Source organism: Echeneis naucrates, chromosome 1, assembly GCF_900963305.1.
Source record: "Echeneis naucrates chromosome 1, fEcheNa1.1, whole genome shotgun sequence".
NCBI classification, from domain to species: Eukaryota; Metazoa; Chordata; class Actinopteri; order Carangiformes; family Echeneidae; genus Echeneis; species Echeneis naucrates.
This window is the reverse complement of record NC_042511.1, coordinates 15,165,062-15,180,649: the sequence shown is the minus strand read 5'-3', so window position 1 is coordinate 15,180,649 and position 15,588 is coordinate 15,165,062. Positions and strand designations below refer to the sequence as shown.

The window sequence follows — 15,588 nt, the reverse complement described above, 5'->3', positions numbered from 1 at the left end:
AGGGATACGCATAAAGATAACGTCTTAATATAACTGAATCGCTACTGAATGGCATTGAACATGGCGACTACAGCGTCTGTTACTATGGTAACGCCTTTCTACAATTTATCAATTAAAGTCCTATATGTCTTTAAAGGCGTTTCACCTTATAATAATAATAATCATCATCATCATTATCATCATCATCATGAAATAAGGAAGGTTTATCAATCACTAGCTCCCTTTTCATTTGCCGAATTGCGCATGCGCAAAAGTTGTCATAGCAAGGATCCGAAATCGATAGCCGAGAGAATCGGCGGCGCCTCCCATCAGACTTCGCTTACAACAATGGCAGATAAGCAAAATGCCCAGAAAAGGTAATGTAAATATTTACCTACAAAGAATAGATCATTTTGTCACCAAAGAGTAATGCTATTAAAGCATAATGGCAAATTAACCGCAAGAAGTTTTACTGCTAACTAGGTCAGAAGGCTTATCAAAGTGGCGAGTTAGCAACGCTGGCTAACACTCCGCTGTTTTTCTGTTTGGCAGCGTCAAGATAGCCGCTGGAGCTGTAGTTTGTGTTGAAAGTGAAATCAGAGGGGATGTCACCATTGGTAAGATGCTTCTCTTTTCATCAATACCCAGTAAACATCACTAAGTTAAGAAAACCTGCTTGTTTTTAAACCCCTGAGCGGGTCAGACTTAAAGCTTAAAGCTTTATAGATTTACCACATACGGGTGCAGTTAACTATACATTTTAACCTCTCCGCCTGATGTCTCAGGCCCAAGGACAGTGGTCCACCCGAAAGCTCGTATTATTGCAGAAGCGGGACCCATAGTGATTGGAGAAGGCAATCTGATCGAGGAGCAAGCGCTGATTATCAATAGGTAATGTCAAGTTCCCTGTCATTCATTGTATCATATAAAATGTACATCACTACTCAATTATCCACCTTTACGTTTGGCCTGCACTCAGTTTTGTAATGAAGGTCTTGCCTGCATCATGGAAAATACTAACTGAAGTGTTTTACTTCGCAGTTACCCAGAAAACATCACACCAGAATCTGAGCTTGAACCCAAGACGATGACTATTGGTATCAACAATGTATTTGAAGTTGGCTGCGGTATCCTTTTCACTAGCCTCACCTTTCTCATTCTTTAAGTCGAGTGATATCATTTGAGTTAGATCATTACTAACTACCAACACCACAATTTGCCCTTAACAGACAATTTTCAGTCTCACAAGCCCTTAAGATTGGGGACAACAATGTGATAGAATCTAAAGGTAGGAGGATCTGTCTTTATGTGTGTATGTTTGTTAGTTTTTTTTTTTTGTTTTGTTTTGTTTTTTTTTTTTGGGGGGGGGGGTAAAGCCCACATATGTAAGAACTGCTGGAGTGTTAGAGTGAAGACAGTCACTAACTGTACCAAATATCTACTTTGTGTTCCAGCCGACGTTGGTAGGAATGTGATCCTCACCAGCGGCTGCATCATTGGAGCCTTCTGTCAGGTCAACACATGCGAGGTCATACCTGAGAACACCGTCATCTATGGCTCTGGGTGTATGAGACGGGTTCAGACGGAGAGACCACAGGTATTGATTGATTGATGTGCATGTGATGATTTGAGGTGTACCTCAGCGGGGACTCCATGCTTGTGATAAGCTTCTCAGCTTCAAAACCAAATAATTCCTCTTGAATTCATACTCACAGGTGGGCAATTGAAATGTTTGAGAGGGGAGGATTCAGCTCTGTGGAAGTTTAAGTTTGTGATGGTGTGTTAAGATATTGAATAACTTGATTTTGTTCATATAATTTCTTACAAGTCATGAAATTATCCAAGAAATATATTGCCGTATGTGAATATGCATTTTATATCGATCTGCTTGCCACAACAGCATAAATGTCTGTTATTAGTTGACCTTAAGTCTTTCATTTGTAGCATCAGGTCTGGTCTGTAACCATGTAAAGCATAAATTGAGGCCAACACATGCCAGGCACAGGCCTTAGGTTTTGCAACACAGAACTCAAAATAGTTTGCAGTAAACTCAAACTGATCTCATGAGAATATATAGATTGCTGCTTAAGTCTACATGTGAGGAAGCACAGTGGGGCTCAGGGCACCATTACTTTCACAAGCTGTACCATAATTCATTTGAGCTTTACATTTACATCGTGCATTTTCCTCCATAGCCTATTCAGGCAGTTAGATTTCTGTATTTCACATATACAGTGGGTTTAAATGGGTGCATACTATAAATGTGCCCAACAGAACATCATAAGACAAAATTATGTTTGTGCTTGGTGATATGTTATTTAATCATTAATAATGCTTAAGACACTTTTTTTGTTGTCTTCACAGCCGCAGACTCTTCAGCTTGACTTTTTGATGAAGATTTTGCCAAACTACCACCATTTAAAGAAAACTGTCAAAGCAGGCCACGCTGCTAGCTAAAATTTAGCACCACATTTTTTTTTAATTGAGTTATTAATGGCTTGCAAACCCATATGTAATTAAATCTTTTGGGGGGAAGCATGGCTGTATATAATTATATATGTACATTGCTTCATCAGTATTTTTTTCTCTCTTACTGATAAATATTTGCTACTCTAACAGCAACAGATGATAAAGCATATTCATTTTATCTCAGTGTGCTGATGTACTCTTTTCTATTATTAATTAAATAACCTACAAATTTTTGATCCAGGAAGTTATTATTTCTTAAGGATTCAGAGGATTTTCAGTGTATTTCACATTGTTTCTTAAAAAGTGTGGTCACCTTGCATATAAATCAACCAACAAGGAAGCATCCTGTAACAGTGTAATTTATTAAAATAAGTTCCAAAAATTAGTATTTAAATCACTATGCCATGTTGCTGCAAAATAAAAGAAATTAAATATTTAGAAATTTCACACGAAGAAATGTCCAAGATGATTCATGCTGGATGGGATGGCAATGCGTTTCACTGCACAACATAAAAATGTCAAGGCTGCTATGAGGATTACTGTCCTCTTTTATGAAGCTTTTACACGCCTCTTTGTAATACACCAAATGAAGAAAAAAGTATTTACACACCTCAACCTAGTTAAATTTTAATGGTCAGGCTGCAGTGTCCACTTTCAAGGATGGTCATCTTCACTGCCTTTAATGAATCGCAATAACCTCCAGCGTCCTTCAGACATCACTGATTAATAAACAAACTGAAAAGGAGTCCACAGCACTGGTTGTATTCAAAAAGAAGCTAGTTTACCATGACAGACACCCATTCAAAGTCTTTGTATTGTAAAGTGGCTAAAGTCTCCCTCCACAGCCATTTATGATTTACAGATTCCTTGCTCCTCTGAGAGCAGGTAGCTTTGAGAGGAAGGGACTTCACTTCTTTCCAGGAACCCCATCTGAATAATCCTCCAGCACTCCTGCCAAATGGTTGTTGTGAGTCTTGAAGTGCCTCTTCCTCTGCCCACCTTGCTTCTTCCTCTTTTGAACCGGTAACTGCAGGAAGTATGTAAACATAATCAGCACCGATTATGATAACACATGTCCGACTAAGAAAAAATATCAAAGTTAAATGTTAAAGCTTTTGTTTTTTATGAAAGTACATAAGATGGCGTTTATATAAACTTGGAAAGTTAAAACAAAACAAAACAAAAAAAAAAAACAAGCAGATTGGAGACCAAGAGACACTGACCACTTTCTTTGGTCCTGTTTCTTGCATGGAAGAGATGCCTTGTTTTTTCAAGTACTCTTCAATCTTCTCTTCATCTATGGAATCAACTGGAACGCTCCTCCACAGCTTCTGAAATTCTGCAATACACAGAGAAACTTTTGAAACAGGAATACAATGATCAAGGAACTAGAGATATGACATTTCATGATTGGGAAAAATATGAGATAACAGAAAACCAAAGCGCAGGCCTGCAGTAAAGAGACAAGATTAATATCATAATGTGCTTTGTTTGTGCATTGAAACAGAAGCAGAGTCATTATGATTGCTCAAGATTTAGGATACATTTGTATTCTGTTTTTTCTACAATGAGGCCAAAAAGCTGATTATTACTTTGCACATTTTTAGATAGTGTGAGGGAATAAAAAGAAGCCCTGAGTTTATTTTGTGTCCTCTTGTTCATTAAAACACAATTAGAAGGCCTTTCATCTGAGGATTTGATGAAAAGGTAATCACTTATCCAGACCAGCAGCAGAATCATTAACAGACAGAGCCAACCAAGAAGATACCAACACAGAAAGAGTGAGCTGCATCACAACTGACAAAGCTGATTAACTCTCACCTTCATCTACGCTAAACTGGCAGTGTTTGTCATTGTAGAACAGGATCTTCTTCTTGTCTGGTCTTGTCACAAAGATTATCTGATCACCCAATGCCTGCAAGGAAAAAAAAAAAAACACAAGCTAATTTCTCTGCCAATACATCAATGTGTTAGACAAAAGTGCACTTCCTTTCCACTAATCAATATAATGAATAGTGTGCATTAGATGAGGTGTGCATTAGTGTAAATTGTATTTGCTGATACCTTGATGGCCTTTGCTGAGTTGGGCAGCCCCTCCTCAACGTCGTCCAGCAGCACTCCTCCCAAGCCCAGCTGGTCATGTTTGTCCAGCAGCCTCATTAAGGCTTTCTTGTCCTTCAGATTGTACTTGGGCTTGAAGCCATATGTCCCATCCCGAACCTCAATTTTTGGATTATTGACCAAGGCCTGACATTGTGATATTGGCAGAGAGATTGACAGTATAGGTTAAAACAGTAAATTTGAAGTAGACCAGATACACAAAAATTTGCATAACTATTAATTTCATTACTCTGTGTATTGCAAACAAACTAAAAAAAAAAACAAAAACAAAACTAGCATATAAAAATATAAAGACATGAAAAATAAATCTAACAAACTTTCAAACAATTTTCAGCTGCATACTATTCATTCATGTCATTTCTATTACTAAAAGCAGATACAACGAACTGAATGTTGTTTGGTGTGTCATCAGCATGATCACTCAGTTGTCTCCTGTCTTTGCAACAAACAGGATGATGTGATAGAAGAAAAATCTACCAGTGGTCTATATCTGTATAAAGCTGAGTGTGGATGAAATCAAGTATTCGTGGATTTCAGCAGTAGCAGACGTTGGTGTGATGGTGTTGGAAAAGGATGTGTACTGCAGATGATTAAAAAAAAAAATAATAATACACACACACACAAACAAACATACCTCAGTCATGAGCCACTGCTTCTGTTTCATGCTGATGTCAAGAAGTTTGGTCTCATCCAGAATCTCATCTAAGGTCAAGAAGTGTGTGTCACCATTCTGATGCCTTGTCTGACAATTAAGGTCAGAGAAGAACATGAACATAAATGAAGAAAAAACTATGCAGAGTCCAAAATCACAGAAAATCTTCCCAAGTTTATTTTAAAATGCAAGCAATACCTAATCATAGATTTCTGTTAGTATGTGAGCCCACTGGATACAGTGATTTTGCACCTCTCATCCAACCGTCCAGGTATTGAAAACAGGCTTAAACTATTCAACAGATGGCACCAAAAGGCACACATTCAAAGAAAATCTGCCAAATTGAGTGCAAGTTCTACAGCGAAGGCTGAGTCAGGCAGTGAGTGTGACAGAGGCTGACTGCCTCTCTGCAGAGCCACAGTACGATAAACAAGCTTTTTACGAACCAAAAGAAAGACCCAGGACCAAATGTTACAGAGTGCACAGCTGACTCACTTAGTTGACACAATAGACAACAAGTCAAGGTTTTCTAGAGCTTTGATGGAGATGACAGCTTAAAATGTAGTAATTAAGCTATTAAAGCTTGAATAAATTTGGAGAGGAACAATACCCATGATACTCAAAATGGCTCCAAAACTTCAATGATCAGTACATGAACAAGATTCATTTTCAGAGGCTTACCTTCATATAATTGACTATCTTGGCAAGACATCCAAATTTATATCCGGAACTTGTCTTGATGTTAAAGTTGCCATTAGTTGACTCTGAAAAACAAAAACTCTTCGGTCAATTTTTTTAAACATCACATCATTTATTGTAAAGGTTGGCATCAGTGGATCACTTACATGGACTGACAGTATTAAGTACATTAATTGAAAGGTGTGTAGGGAATCTACTCAAAATAATCTAGTATCCCTTTTTATTTGTGCGTGTTTCTAAAGGAACAGGAATAGGGGAGGGACTTGCTTTGTCCTGCAATGTAACAAAATTATTCTAAAAATACAGCTGAAGCACCGTAGGAGCATTATTTGATAAAGAGTGATTTGAAATCTGGCCAGCTGGTCCTATTCTCTGCTGGGAGTTCAATAACGCGCCCACCCCCGGAGACTGTCTGAGGTCTGGACTCAGCACCCGCCTATCAAAGCTGAAAACAGACAGTGAATCATGAATGATTCATGATGTAGGCAGGAGCTTCTGTTGCTGTGAGATGCACTATGGGCAGGACGCTGAAATTGTGACAGGCCGGTGAACGAATGGTGCAGAGGCAGGGCTAAAAGAAGCGAGCCAATGATGGAAAGCAGCTCGTGCTGTTCAGCCGAGACATGAAGAGCTGCAAGGAGTGGCGGAGGTAACGGGCGAGTGCACAAGCAACGGCTCGAAGTGTATGAGAGCGCTAGGAAGGAAAACAGGTTGAGGAGTGAATACGGAGGAGGGAAGGAGAAGGTGACAGAGCAATAGGTGGAGCATCAAAAAAAAAAGGAGACTGCATCTGTTGACTTGCATCTTCCAAAGACTGAGCCAGACACACAGGTGAGTGTGCAGATTTTTTGGAAGAGCATCCTCAGAATAATGTGTGCATACTAGACATCAACAGATCATAACATTCCACAGCTATTTAAGCTACAAACTGTTATTGGTCTCAATTTGTTGCTATAGCTAATGGCTTTTCTATGAGGATTCCAGCATTTATTCTGTAAATCATACATCTTTAATGCAGCAGATCTATTTATAAATCCTTACGCAGTAGGGGAATATTTTTCCATTTCCCATTACTGTACCAATGAATATGTAAACTCTGGGGGTTTCTATATCTGTGGGCATACTCATATAGGACGATGTTTGTGGAAATCCATGACTGTACAAAATTTACAGCTCTAAAGAGTAATCAGTAAGCGATGGGTAGCTTTGAGGCGCCAACAAGGAGCTAACAAGGAGCTTTCAAACTGTTTAAGTGCGTTTGCCATTTGTGTGTTTACCAAGACAACCACTGTGTAGCTAAAGAGCACTATATAATCCAGCAGCACCTTTAAGAGCTTGGCTGGGGCGGGGCTCATTTAGGGTAAGATAACATTTGAACTGCATGTCCAACTTTACAATACAAATATTGTATAGACATTTTTTTCCCAAAAAGTAAGTGCATCAATACAGCTATTGACTTACATGGCTTCATATTTCCAATGCCACTTTTGGTTCTGAGGTGAAAATGTGAGAGCTCTTGAGACAGTTAACACGTAAAACTAAGGTACAATCACAAAAGGAGCATTCATCTCACTTTAAATCCGTCCATTCATCTTCTACCGCTTATCCATTTCTGGGTCACGGGGGGTGCAGGAGTCAGTCCCAGCTCACATTGAGTGCGGGCAGGGTACACCCTGCACAGGTCATCAATCCATCACAGAGCCAACATACAGAGACAGACGAAGACAAACAACCACTCGCTCTCTCACACAGACCTACGGACAATTTAGAGTCACCAGTTAACCCGTACACGATGTCTTTGGACAGTGGGAGGAAACCCACACAAACTTGAACATAGAACATAGAAATTCCACACAGAAAGACCCCAGGCCCAAGAACTGAACCCATGACCTTCTTATTGTGGGACAACGGCACTAACCACTATGCCACCATGTTGCTCCACTGCACTGAAATGCACTGTCACATTTGGTTGTACTTCCATAAATTTATTTACACAGTTCAATTAAAGTTGTAAGATGGAAGAATGCCACAGAGAGGCATGATTGCACTTATGCTGCTCTCTTTCTCAGCTCCTATCTGAGGTTGACTCAAGTAATCTGGGTCAGCTGCCTTCGTCTCAGTAGGTGATGTCTGCCTGTGTAGAGCCCCGTCTGTGTATGTGTGTGTGCGTGCGCAGATATTCTGGCATGCTGTTCCCTGGAGATTTAAAATGGTAGATGTTGGCTGAAAATGGATGAAACAAGACGGTAGCCCAGGAAAGACCAGTGGCCTGCCAATATGCATCCTACAGTGTAATGTCAAGTGTCTTAACTACCAGCCCTTTAAGTCTTATTTTTGTTTTAAACAGATTGCCTCAATGAAGTTTGTACTCTTCAAATATATCATTTCGTTTAAATAACACACTGTGTTTTCATTTAATGAAGGATTATTTCTTACATGACACGGACTCTATGGTTCATATGTGTCAGTGTTGGAAGCAAAGACAAATTTTCACTTTGTGGATAATAAAGTTTTCGTGTTCGTATTCATTTTGCACATACTGACACTACAGTTTGTGACAACATGATACCTTCTATGACTGTGTAGTACTACCATAATGACATAATGGCTAATTACCTAAAAGAAACCCTGATGCTTTCGAACAGCGCATTAGCACCATACATGTTTTGTTTTTATTACATTAAATTTAAAAAGAAGGGCCATCCAAGATAATATGGTGTTGAGAGGGGTGTATTTTAAGCCCCCTCTCACCATGGAAACAAGTATTACTGCCATCATTCTCTAATTGGCTGACAATAAATTGCAGCGATGCCCTGAAACACAAGTGCAAACATTAACAATCTGTCTCTCTGCCTGTTTTTGTTGCCTTGAAGGGGAAACTATGGCCAACATCACTGCCACTATACATCCAAGTGATCTTCCAGGGTACCCAGGGGCAGCCTCTCTCCCACTTGTATCCTTGCAGGTCCAGGAAGTCTACCCATTCCATGACGGCTGGAATGTGGCATGTTTCATTATCCTTCTGCTCTTCATCCTCACTGTCCTTTCCCTGGCTGCCTTGGCTGTGCTCTATGAGCTACTGGACTGTGGATGTTGTGCCAAAGAGAAGACACATCATCAGTTGCAGGAGGAAGGGCCAGGAAGCTGCAGCAAACTTATGACCAGCATTTGCAAGGAACCCGAATCCCACACTGAGGTGGTATAGAGGAATGATGAAGAAATGGAATTGCAGGAATTCTGGTGTCATCGCTAAGCTGGACAATATCACATCACTGACCCCGAGACCCTGAGAAAAGGACTTCTTAAAAACTGCAAAATAGTAGTTCAATTGTTCAGATTGGCAAATGCAGAGCGGTGAGACAAGGTCACACAACACTGTATAAAAGAGAGATGGGAGCTCTTTTTTTTTATTACTGAGTTGGGGTGATTCTAATAAGTTTTCATTCTAGTTGTGAGGGAGTCCACACTCATCTCATTCACTACCGCTGAACACAGAGGGCAGACAGTGGAAGCCGTATTTAACACCAGTCAATTAATAATTTAGAAGAAAGAGAGTGCACCTCACTGACATAATTCTCACTGACAGTGTGACCTAAAAAAAAACAACACTTAATGTAGACAGAGGAAGAATTGATTTCAATACAGATGGACTTTTTTGTTCAGTTTTTTTTCCATGGAGTATAATATTGAATGGTCAAAAAAGCCTCAACATAATTATGTTTAAAAAACAGGTTCTGTGGCTAAGAGACACCTCCCATATGCATACTGCACATAAAAATTAGTTTCTACGAACCATCAACATATGCTGGAAAATGTTTCCCCAAGAGAGTCTACTAGGCAACAAGATACTGGTCAAGCTTTGTTGGACTTCATTGTTGCTTTGAGTAAAAAGCTTATGTCTCTGCTCATGTGTAGTTTTTGTACCAGTCCTGTCAACATGTAGCACTGTAATATTATTTGATGAGGAATGACACTTGGTTGCTGCACAGTGATGTATTTTATCATGCTATATTGGCACAGCGTATAATTTAATATGCCTTACTACAAAATGCCTAATAAATTCTCACTGAATTGTGTACCAGTTTATATCTGTTTATGAGTTGGCTAACTTACAAGAAATTCAAGTAACAAGACTTGTCCCTGCTCCAAATCTACAGTAATTCAGAGATGTTGTACTACTCCAGCTACATAAAAAAAATTGCCACAGTTAAATATTCATTGGAAATTATGTTATACATGTCCATTTCTTTAAGATACCTATGTTTTGTTTTTTTACTTAAGTGATTCCAGTTAAATGAAAAACGCATCTTAATACTTATTGATAGCTTTGCTTCAGCCAGCACAATAATATTGTAGCAAACTATTAGTTCTATAAATGTGAATTGATGCATCCATATTGATAGTGAAAAGCAACATGGTGTTACAAAGTTACATGGTGACAGCAGAAGTGTTTATGTATAACCCACTTGTAACAACAGAAATAGGCCATTTACAGTAACATTTAAACATGTTGTAATACATTATAAAACAGTCTGCTTCACTTACCAACACTATGTTTGGACCCCGAGGAGCTCTCCTTGTCAACCTTCGGCTTCTTCTTCTTGTGCGATCCAGAGTCAGAGGAGGCCTGTCTCTTCTCTACAGCAGGAGTGGACAGAGCTCTCTTCTTGAACAGTTCCCTCTCCCTGAGAAGAGCTGGGTCCATCCTGGATAAAACCAAAGCACAAAATTAATCAAAATAAAAAAAAAATAAATAAAATGAAAGCGCAACAATGATTTCAAGTCAATAAAAGACCATTCAAATAAAGACGCTTCTTTTGGGTGAGCTGTTTGCATAGCTAATTGGCGTTTCTAGTCATATATCACAAGTGGCACCAAACATAGTCCAGTTGAAGGCACAATGATCATAAAAGGAAAATATTTTTCTTCATAGAATAGGGAGAGTGAGCTGTCTCATCAGTACTGAAGCAGGTATGGCACCAATGCCTGGGTGAACCAGCTTGGAGGCTGCACAGTGATGATGTTCTGCAGAATCCCTTCTGGCACTCTCACCTCCATTGTGTGGCACATTTTCCTTCTTCACCGCCACAGTTTTACCAAGTTCAATAATGCCTGCAAAACGTCTTCAATGACTTTTTTTCCCCCCCTTTGAAAGAAAATCTGCATATAATTAGATTTCGACTATTATTAACAAACGTCGAGATGGAGATTCATGGATCTGGTGGCCTGTTGAGGAGGGAGCAACAATTAACTTTGACTTTAGACGAGATGTTTTCTGTGCCACTCAGCTGTACTCGATCTCAGCAGCTAAATGGTGTGAACACGTAAACAGTGTATATGTATACAGTGTATGTGTATATCTATATGTATACACAATGTATGCAATGTGTGTAATGTATAACATAATGCACAATCGGTTAGCTTGTACGGGTTTGAACGAAACTGAAAAGAAAATGATTGTAAAATGTAACTGTCCTGTTAGCTAACATGAACACGAGCTGGTCCGTTTAACAGGCAGATTTGACCCCCCCCCCCCTGTCAGCCGGACGTAGGCTGGTGCTGGTGCTTTATTGTGATAAACATTTACAAACTGGCTGCCGCGAGCTTTATTCTACTCCAGTTAATGTTTCTTTAGTACTGGGGCCATCTAAATACATCTACATTTAGCAGGTAAACGTGACGCAAAAGTACAAGACTTGTTAGTTACTGTTAGCATTAGCTTTCCGATTTATTCAACGTTGGCTGGAGTGGACGTTACCTGTCAGTTTGTTCCTGTTGTCGGGCAAAGTGTCGGTTTGTCCGTCAGGACTGGGCAAATTCAGACGGTACAGGACAGAAGGAAATCGCTTCCTTCGAAAAGTCCTCGTCTTATCTGCTTCCCCTATGAATAACACAAGTTAACACTAGCTAACAAACTTCATACACCAAACATCTCATTTTCTTTCTCACGCTGCATTTCCGGTTCTTGTTCGACTTCTCGGGGATCGATAGTTAAGCCTTGTGGGGGAAACGTCATCGCGTATGATAATAACCAGAGTTCACAAAAGAGGCACGTAATTAGATGTGGATCATGTTATACTGGAATAAAGTGAAATAAAAGCCTAATAGTTGTGTTTTATTCTGTAAGTATATTATCCCAGAACATGAATACATAATTACATTAATACATGTGCATTCGTGTATTCATTTATTAATATATATGTATTCATTCTAACGTAACTGTTATAAGGAATAGAGAAACAACATATTGCAAAAAAGGGGGAAGATTTTGAGTCAAGTTTATTTTGCCTCTCCCAAAACATTATCCACACACCCAATTGAACAAAAGCCTGCATGAGTATGAATTCATTTTAACGGCAAAATGTGCATCTCCTTTGAGTACAATTTCATACTCTGAACATTATTATAGAATCGTTCAGGGTACTCATCCAATACACTTTCTCTATAGTGGTGCTGTGCGTTGTTCTTTAATCGCTGTGCCTCAGATTATTACATCTCTTGTCCAAATTGTAATTAAATTCACGTTATCTCTCGAAAATAAACAGCGCATTGTCGTCACCTAGTGGACTAGATGAAGACTTCCCCTTATTTCCCCATCCTCCCAAGGGAAAGTGTTAGACCTTGGAAAAATCTACCAGTGATGTCAGGCCGTTGAAAATGTTGCTCATGTAAGAAACTGAATAATTAAGATAAAAGATTAACAAAAAATTATCCATATCAAATCTCTCCCTCTGTAATTTTCTCCCAAGTTGAGTCAGAGAAGAGACATAAAAAAACATGAGCCAACAAACAAAGCAAGGGGCAGAAAGTTGCCTTTAGATCAGAGTGTGAGCCCCTTACAGAAGTTTGAACTAGTTGTTTTCATGTGACATCCTTTGACAGAAAAGTCCCATTCCTCTTAAGGATTTATGGTTATTTTGTACGTTTATAGAAGCTTTGGCCAGAGCTGAGTTCTAATCTCTCTTTCATATTGATCAGTGGATATCATTCAGTAGTGCTTCATTCCTCGTCATTCACTGGATTTAAAGAAAAAGAAAAAAAGATCAGCTCCTACCCACAACTGGCTGATGATCTATTGTAAAACACGACTACTGAATCAGCCCTGATGCCTGTTTGGTATTTAGAATTTTTCTCACCTTTAAATCTCTCCTGGCTAGTTTCTATAGTTTCATCATCTAAATCATCAACTTGTCTTCTAGACCCAATGCCAACCAGACTATTTAAAGACGTTTTTCCATCAAATAACCCAGTCCATTTGACTATCTTTAGGATATCTTGGGTCTCTTTGAGAACTCCATATAGTGTTCAGTTTGGATCTGCTCCTTATGTGAAGTGCCTTGTTGTAACTTTGTTATGATTTCATACTATATGTCATGACTGAACAAGGATTTGAACCCAAATGCACGACTCAAGAGAAATTTTCAAAATAAACAATCTTTTTATTATTAAGTATTAACTGAAAATCACTCACTAGGAGGTAAAACTGCAACAAAAAACACTCTGACGAGGAAAACAGGCAAGGCAAAGTATCAAAATAACATAACGCAAAACTGTGACAAAACCCAAGCAAGGTATCAAAGAATACAAAACTTGACTCGACATGAAAAGGGGCATGGACTGACAGTTCACAATCTTCACATGACAAGATGAACTGGCACAGGACAAAGGGAAACACAGATTATATACACACACACACAAGGTAATAGGAAACAGGTGGAAACAATCAAGGGTAAACTATCAGACCAGTGGGAAACACAGGAGGAAGAGCAAGTTTACTGAAACAATAGGAGAGTAGGATATCAAAATAAAACAGGAAGCCACAGGACAACATTGACAGGACAAAAACTTAACATATCTTCATCACTTTATATAGTGTCATAACATGACACTATATAAATATATTTGATTTGATTTGATTTCTTTACCACAGACTTTTAAGATTGCAATCGTTAAACCTTGGCTAAAAAAAAAAACAACTCTTCAGGATTTAGAGTACATCATAGCACAGAAACAGGACTGGGAAATACTACCAATGATATTGTAACGGCTTCAAACGACCAGTTGGCCAAAATAATTGCCTTGTTTGATCTTAGTACTACATTTGACACCACTGATCATTACATTTTATTACATTGACTGCAACATGAAATTGGGATTAAAGAAACTGCACTAAGATGATTCATATATATGAGATAGAGTTCAGTTTTTCAATGTGAACAATAGTTTTTTCTTTCACACTACAGTTAATCATAAAGTTCTACATTGAGCGATTTGTTGGGTCTCTTCAAATAAATCTAGCTAGAGTTTGGTCTAGACCTGTTCTATATTTTAAGTGCTTTGATGTAACTGTGTTATGATTTGGTGCTACATAAATAAATTTAATATGATTTGATTTGAAAGAGACTGTTTATAGGGGCTTTGGTAGAAGTGTGAAGAGATCAAAACTATAACCTGCTGCTTCCTACAGAAACTGTTATGAAACTGGACACACAGGGGGGCTGGGCTTTGAGCCAAGGGGGGAAGGAGGGAAGATAACTACACAGATCAGGCTATAGAATTACCAGGTCACTTTAGCAAATGGAGAGTACCAAGCAGCAGATGACCATGGACGTAAATCCCTCAGATGGTCCATGGCATTCGGCTCCAACAAAATCATTTCCACATTAAAAACAAGCGAAAATTAATTGTTGCAGGATTTAACATAACAGTATTAGCTGTTATGTATATAGCTTCCTTGTTTTATTTTAAATGCATACAGATATTAATAAAGATAGGCGTGAATGTATGTGTAAAGTTTTCTTCATTTAATTTTCTAAATGTGCTCACTTCTGAGTTGATTGTCCGTCACATTTGGTGGTCCCAGCTCAAAGGATCTGATTCATCAGGACTGTGTGGGAGGGATATAATCAGATTTGATTGAAATCAAAAAGATGCATATAGAAATCTTCCATGTGAAATGATCAAAGCTGTTGCAGCTTCACAAAAAAATTACGTCTTCATAAAGGGGCCCATTACTTCTAATTACAAGGTTGACAGGCAGTCCCAGCCATTCTGTGGATCTGTTATATCTATATTCAACGAAAATAATTGTGGAATATGTAAGTTACAGACGAGTTGCTAAATGAAATCCTGGTCATACGAACTCATGCCTCTGAAATATGGTGAGTGTTTTGAAGAGATAGTAACAGTTGGGAGTAGCACACTCACAGCTCTGATTTGACACCGTGCATAGAAATAGCACAAACTTTGAAACTTTGCCTTTCTTCGTCTCTTATCTGGGTATCACTCATGCATGTGTCATAAAGACGCTAGCATATGTATGTTCAGTGAGCAGGACGCAATAGCTCTATGGTTACTTTTTTTAGTCTTTCATATGCATTCTGCCCTATCTTTAAAAACCTTCCAGAGCTTTTCTTTATCAAAAGTATTCTATTGTTACACCACAGGGAAATAAATAAAAAAAAACAACAACAAATGAATAGGGGCTTATGTGCATGTTTGTGCGCATTAGAAATTTTTGGTATAAGCTCTTCTTATCTCATATCCTCTATCTGTTCATGTGCCTTAATATCAAGGAGATATTCCAAAATTGCAGCGTGATCTCTAGTCTATTTGTTTGTGGATGTGGGTGAGTGGACAACCAACTCCTTGGCTGGATGTGCTATACA

At 38.7% G+C, this 15,588-nt stretch overlaps 3 protein-coding genes across 3 annotated transcripts; 2 read left to right on the top strand and 1 right to left on the bottom strand.

Annotated features, from left to right (window-relative positions):
- Window positions 1–64: 64 nt before the first annotated feature.
- LOC115041524 (dynactin subunit 6) lies at window positions 65–2,632 on the top strand. Its single transcript, XM_029499023.1, has 7 exons — window positions 65–356; window positions 532–596; window positions 765–870; window positions 1,021–1,106; window positions 1,220–1,267; window positions 1,434–1,576; window positions 2,344–2,632. Exons 1-7 carry the CDS (start codon window positions 85–87, stop codon window positions 2,434–2,436), a joined length of 813 nt encoding a protein of 270 aa, XP_029354883.1. The 5' UTR covers window positions 65–84; the 3' UTR covers window positions 2,437–2,632.
- Window positions 2,633–2,791: 159 nt separating this feature from the next.
- gtf2e2 (general transcription factor IIE, polypeptide 2, beta) lies at window positions 2,792–11,888 on the bottom strand. Its single transcript, XM_029499010.1, has 8 exons — window positions 11,679–11,888; window positions 10,466–10,626; window positions 5,903–5,985; window positions 5,204–5,311; window positions 4,513–4,695; window positions 4,270–4,363; window positions 3,672–3,787; window positions 2,792–3,475 (listed from the first exon to the last, which is right to left on the bottom strand). The coding sequence occupies exons 2-8, from the start codon at window positions 10,623–10,625 to the stop codon at window positions 3,356–3,358; spliced, it is 864 nt and encodes a 287-aa protein (XP_029354870.1). The 5' UTR covers window position 10,626; window positions 11,679–11,888; the 3' UTR covers window positions 2,792–3,355.
- Window positions 8,802–9,125, top strand: smim18 (small integral membrane protein 18). The gene has a single exon (XM_029499035.1). It carries the CDS (start codon window positions 8,802–8,804, stop codon window positions 9,123–9,125), a length of 324 nt encoding a protein of 107 aa, XP_029354895.1.
- Window positions 11,889–15,588: the final 3,700 nt, after the last annotated feature.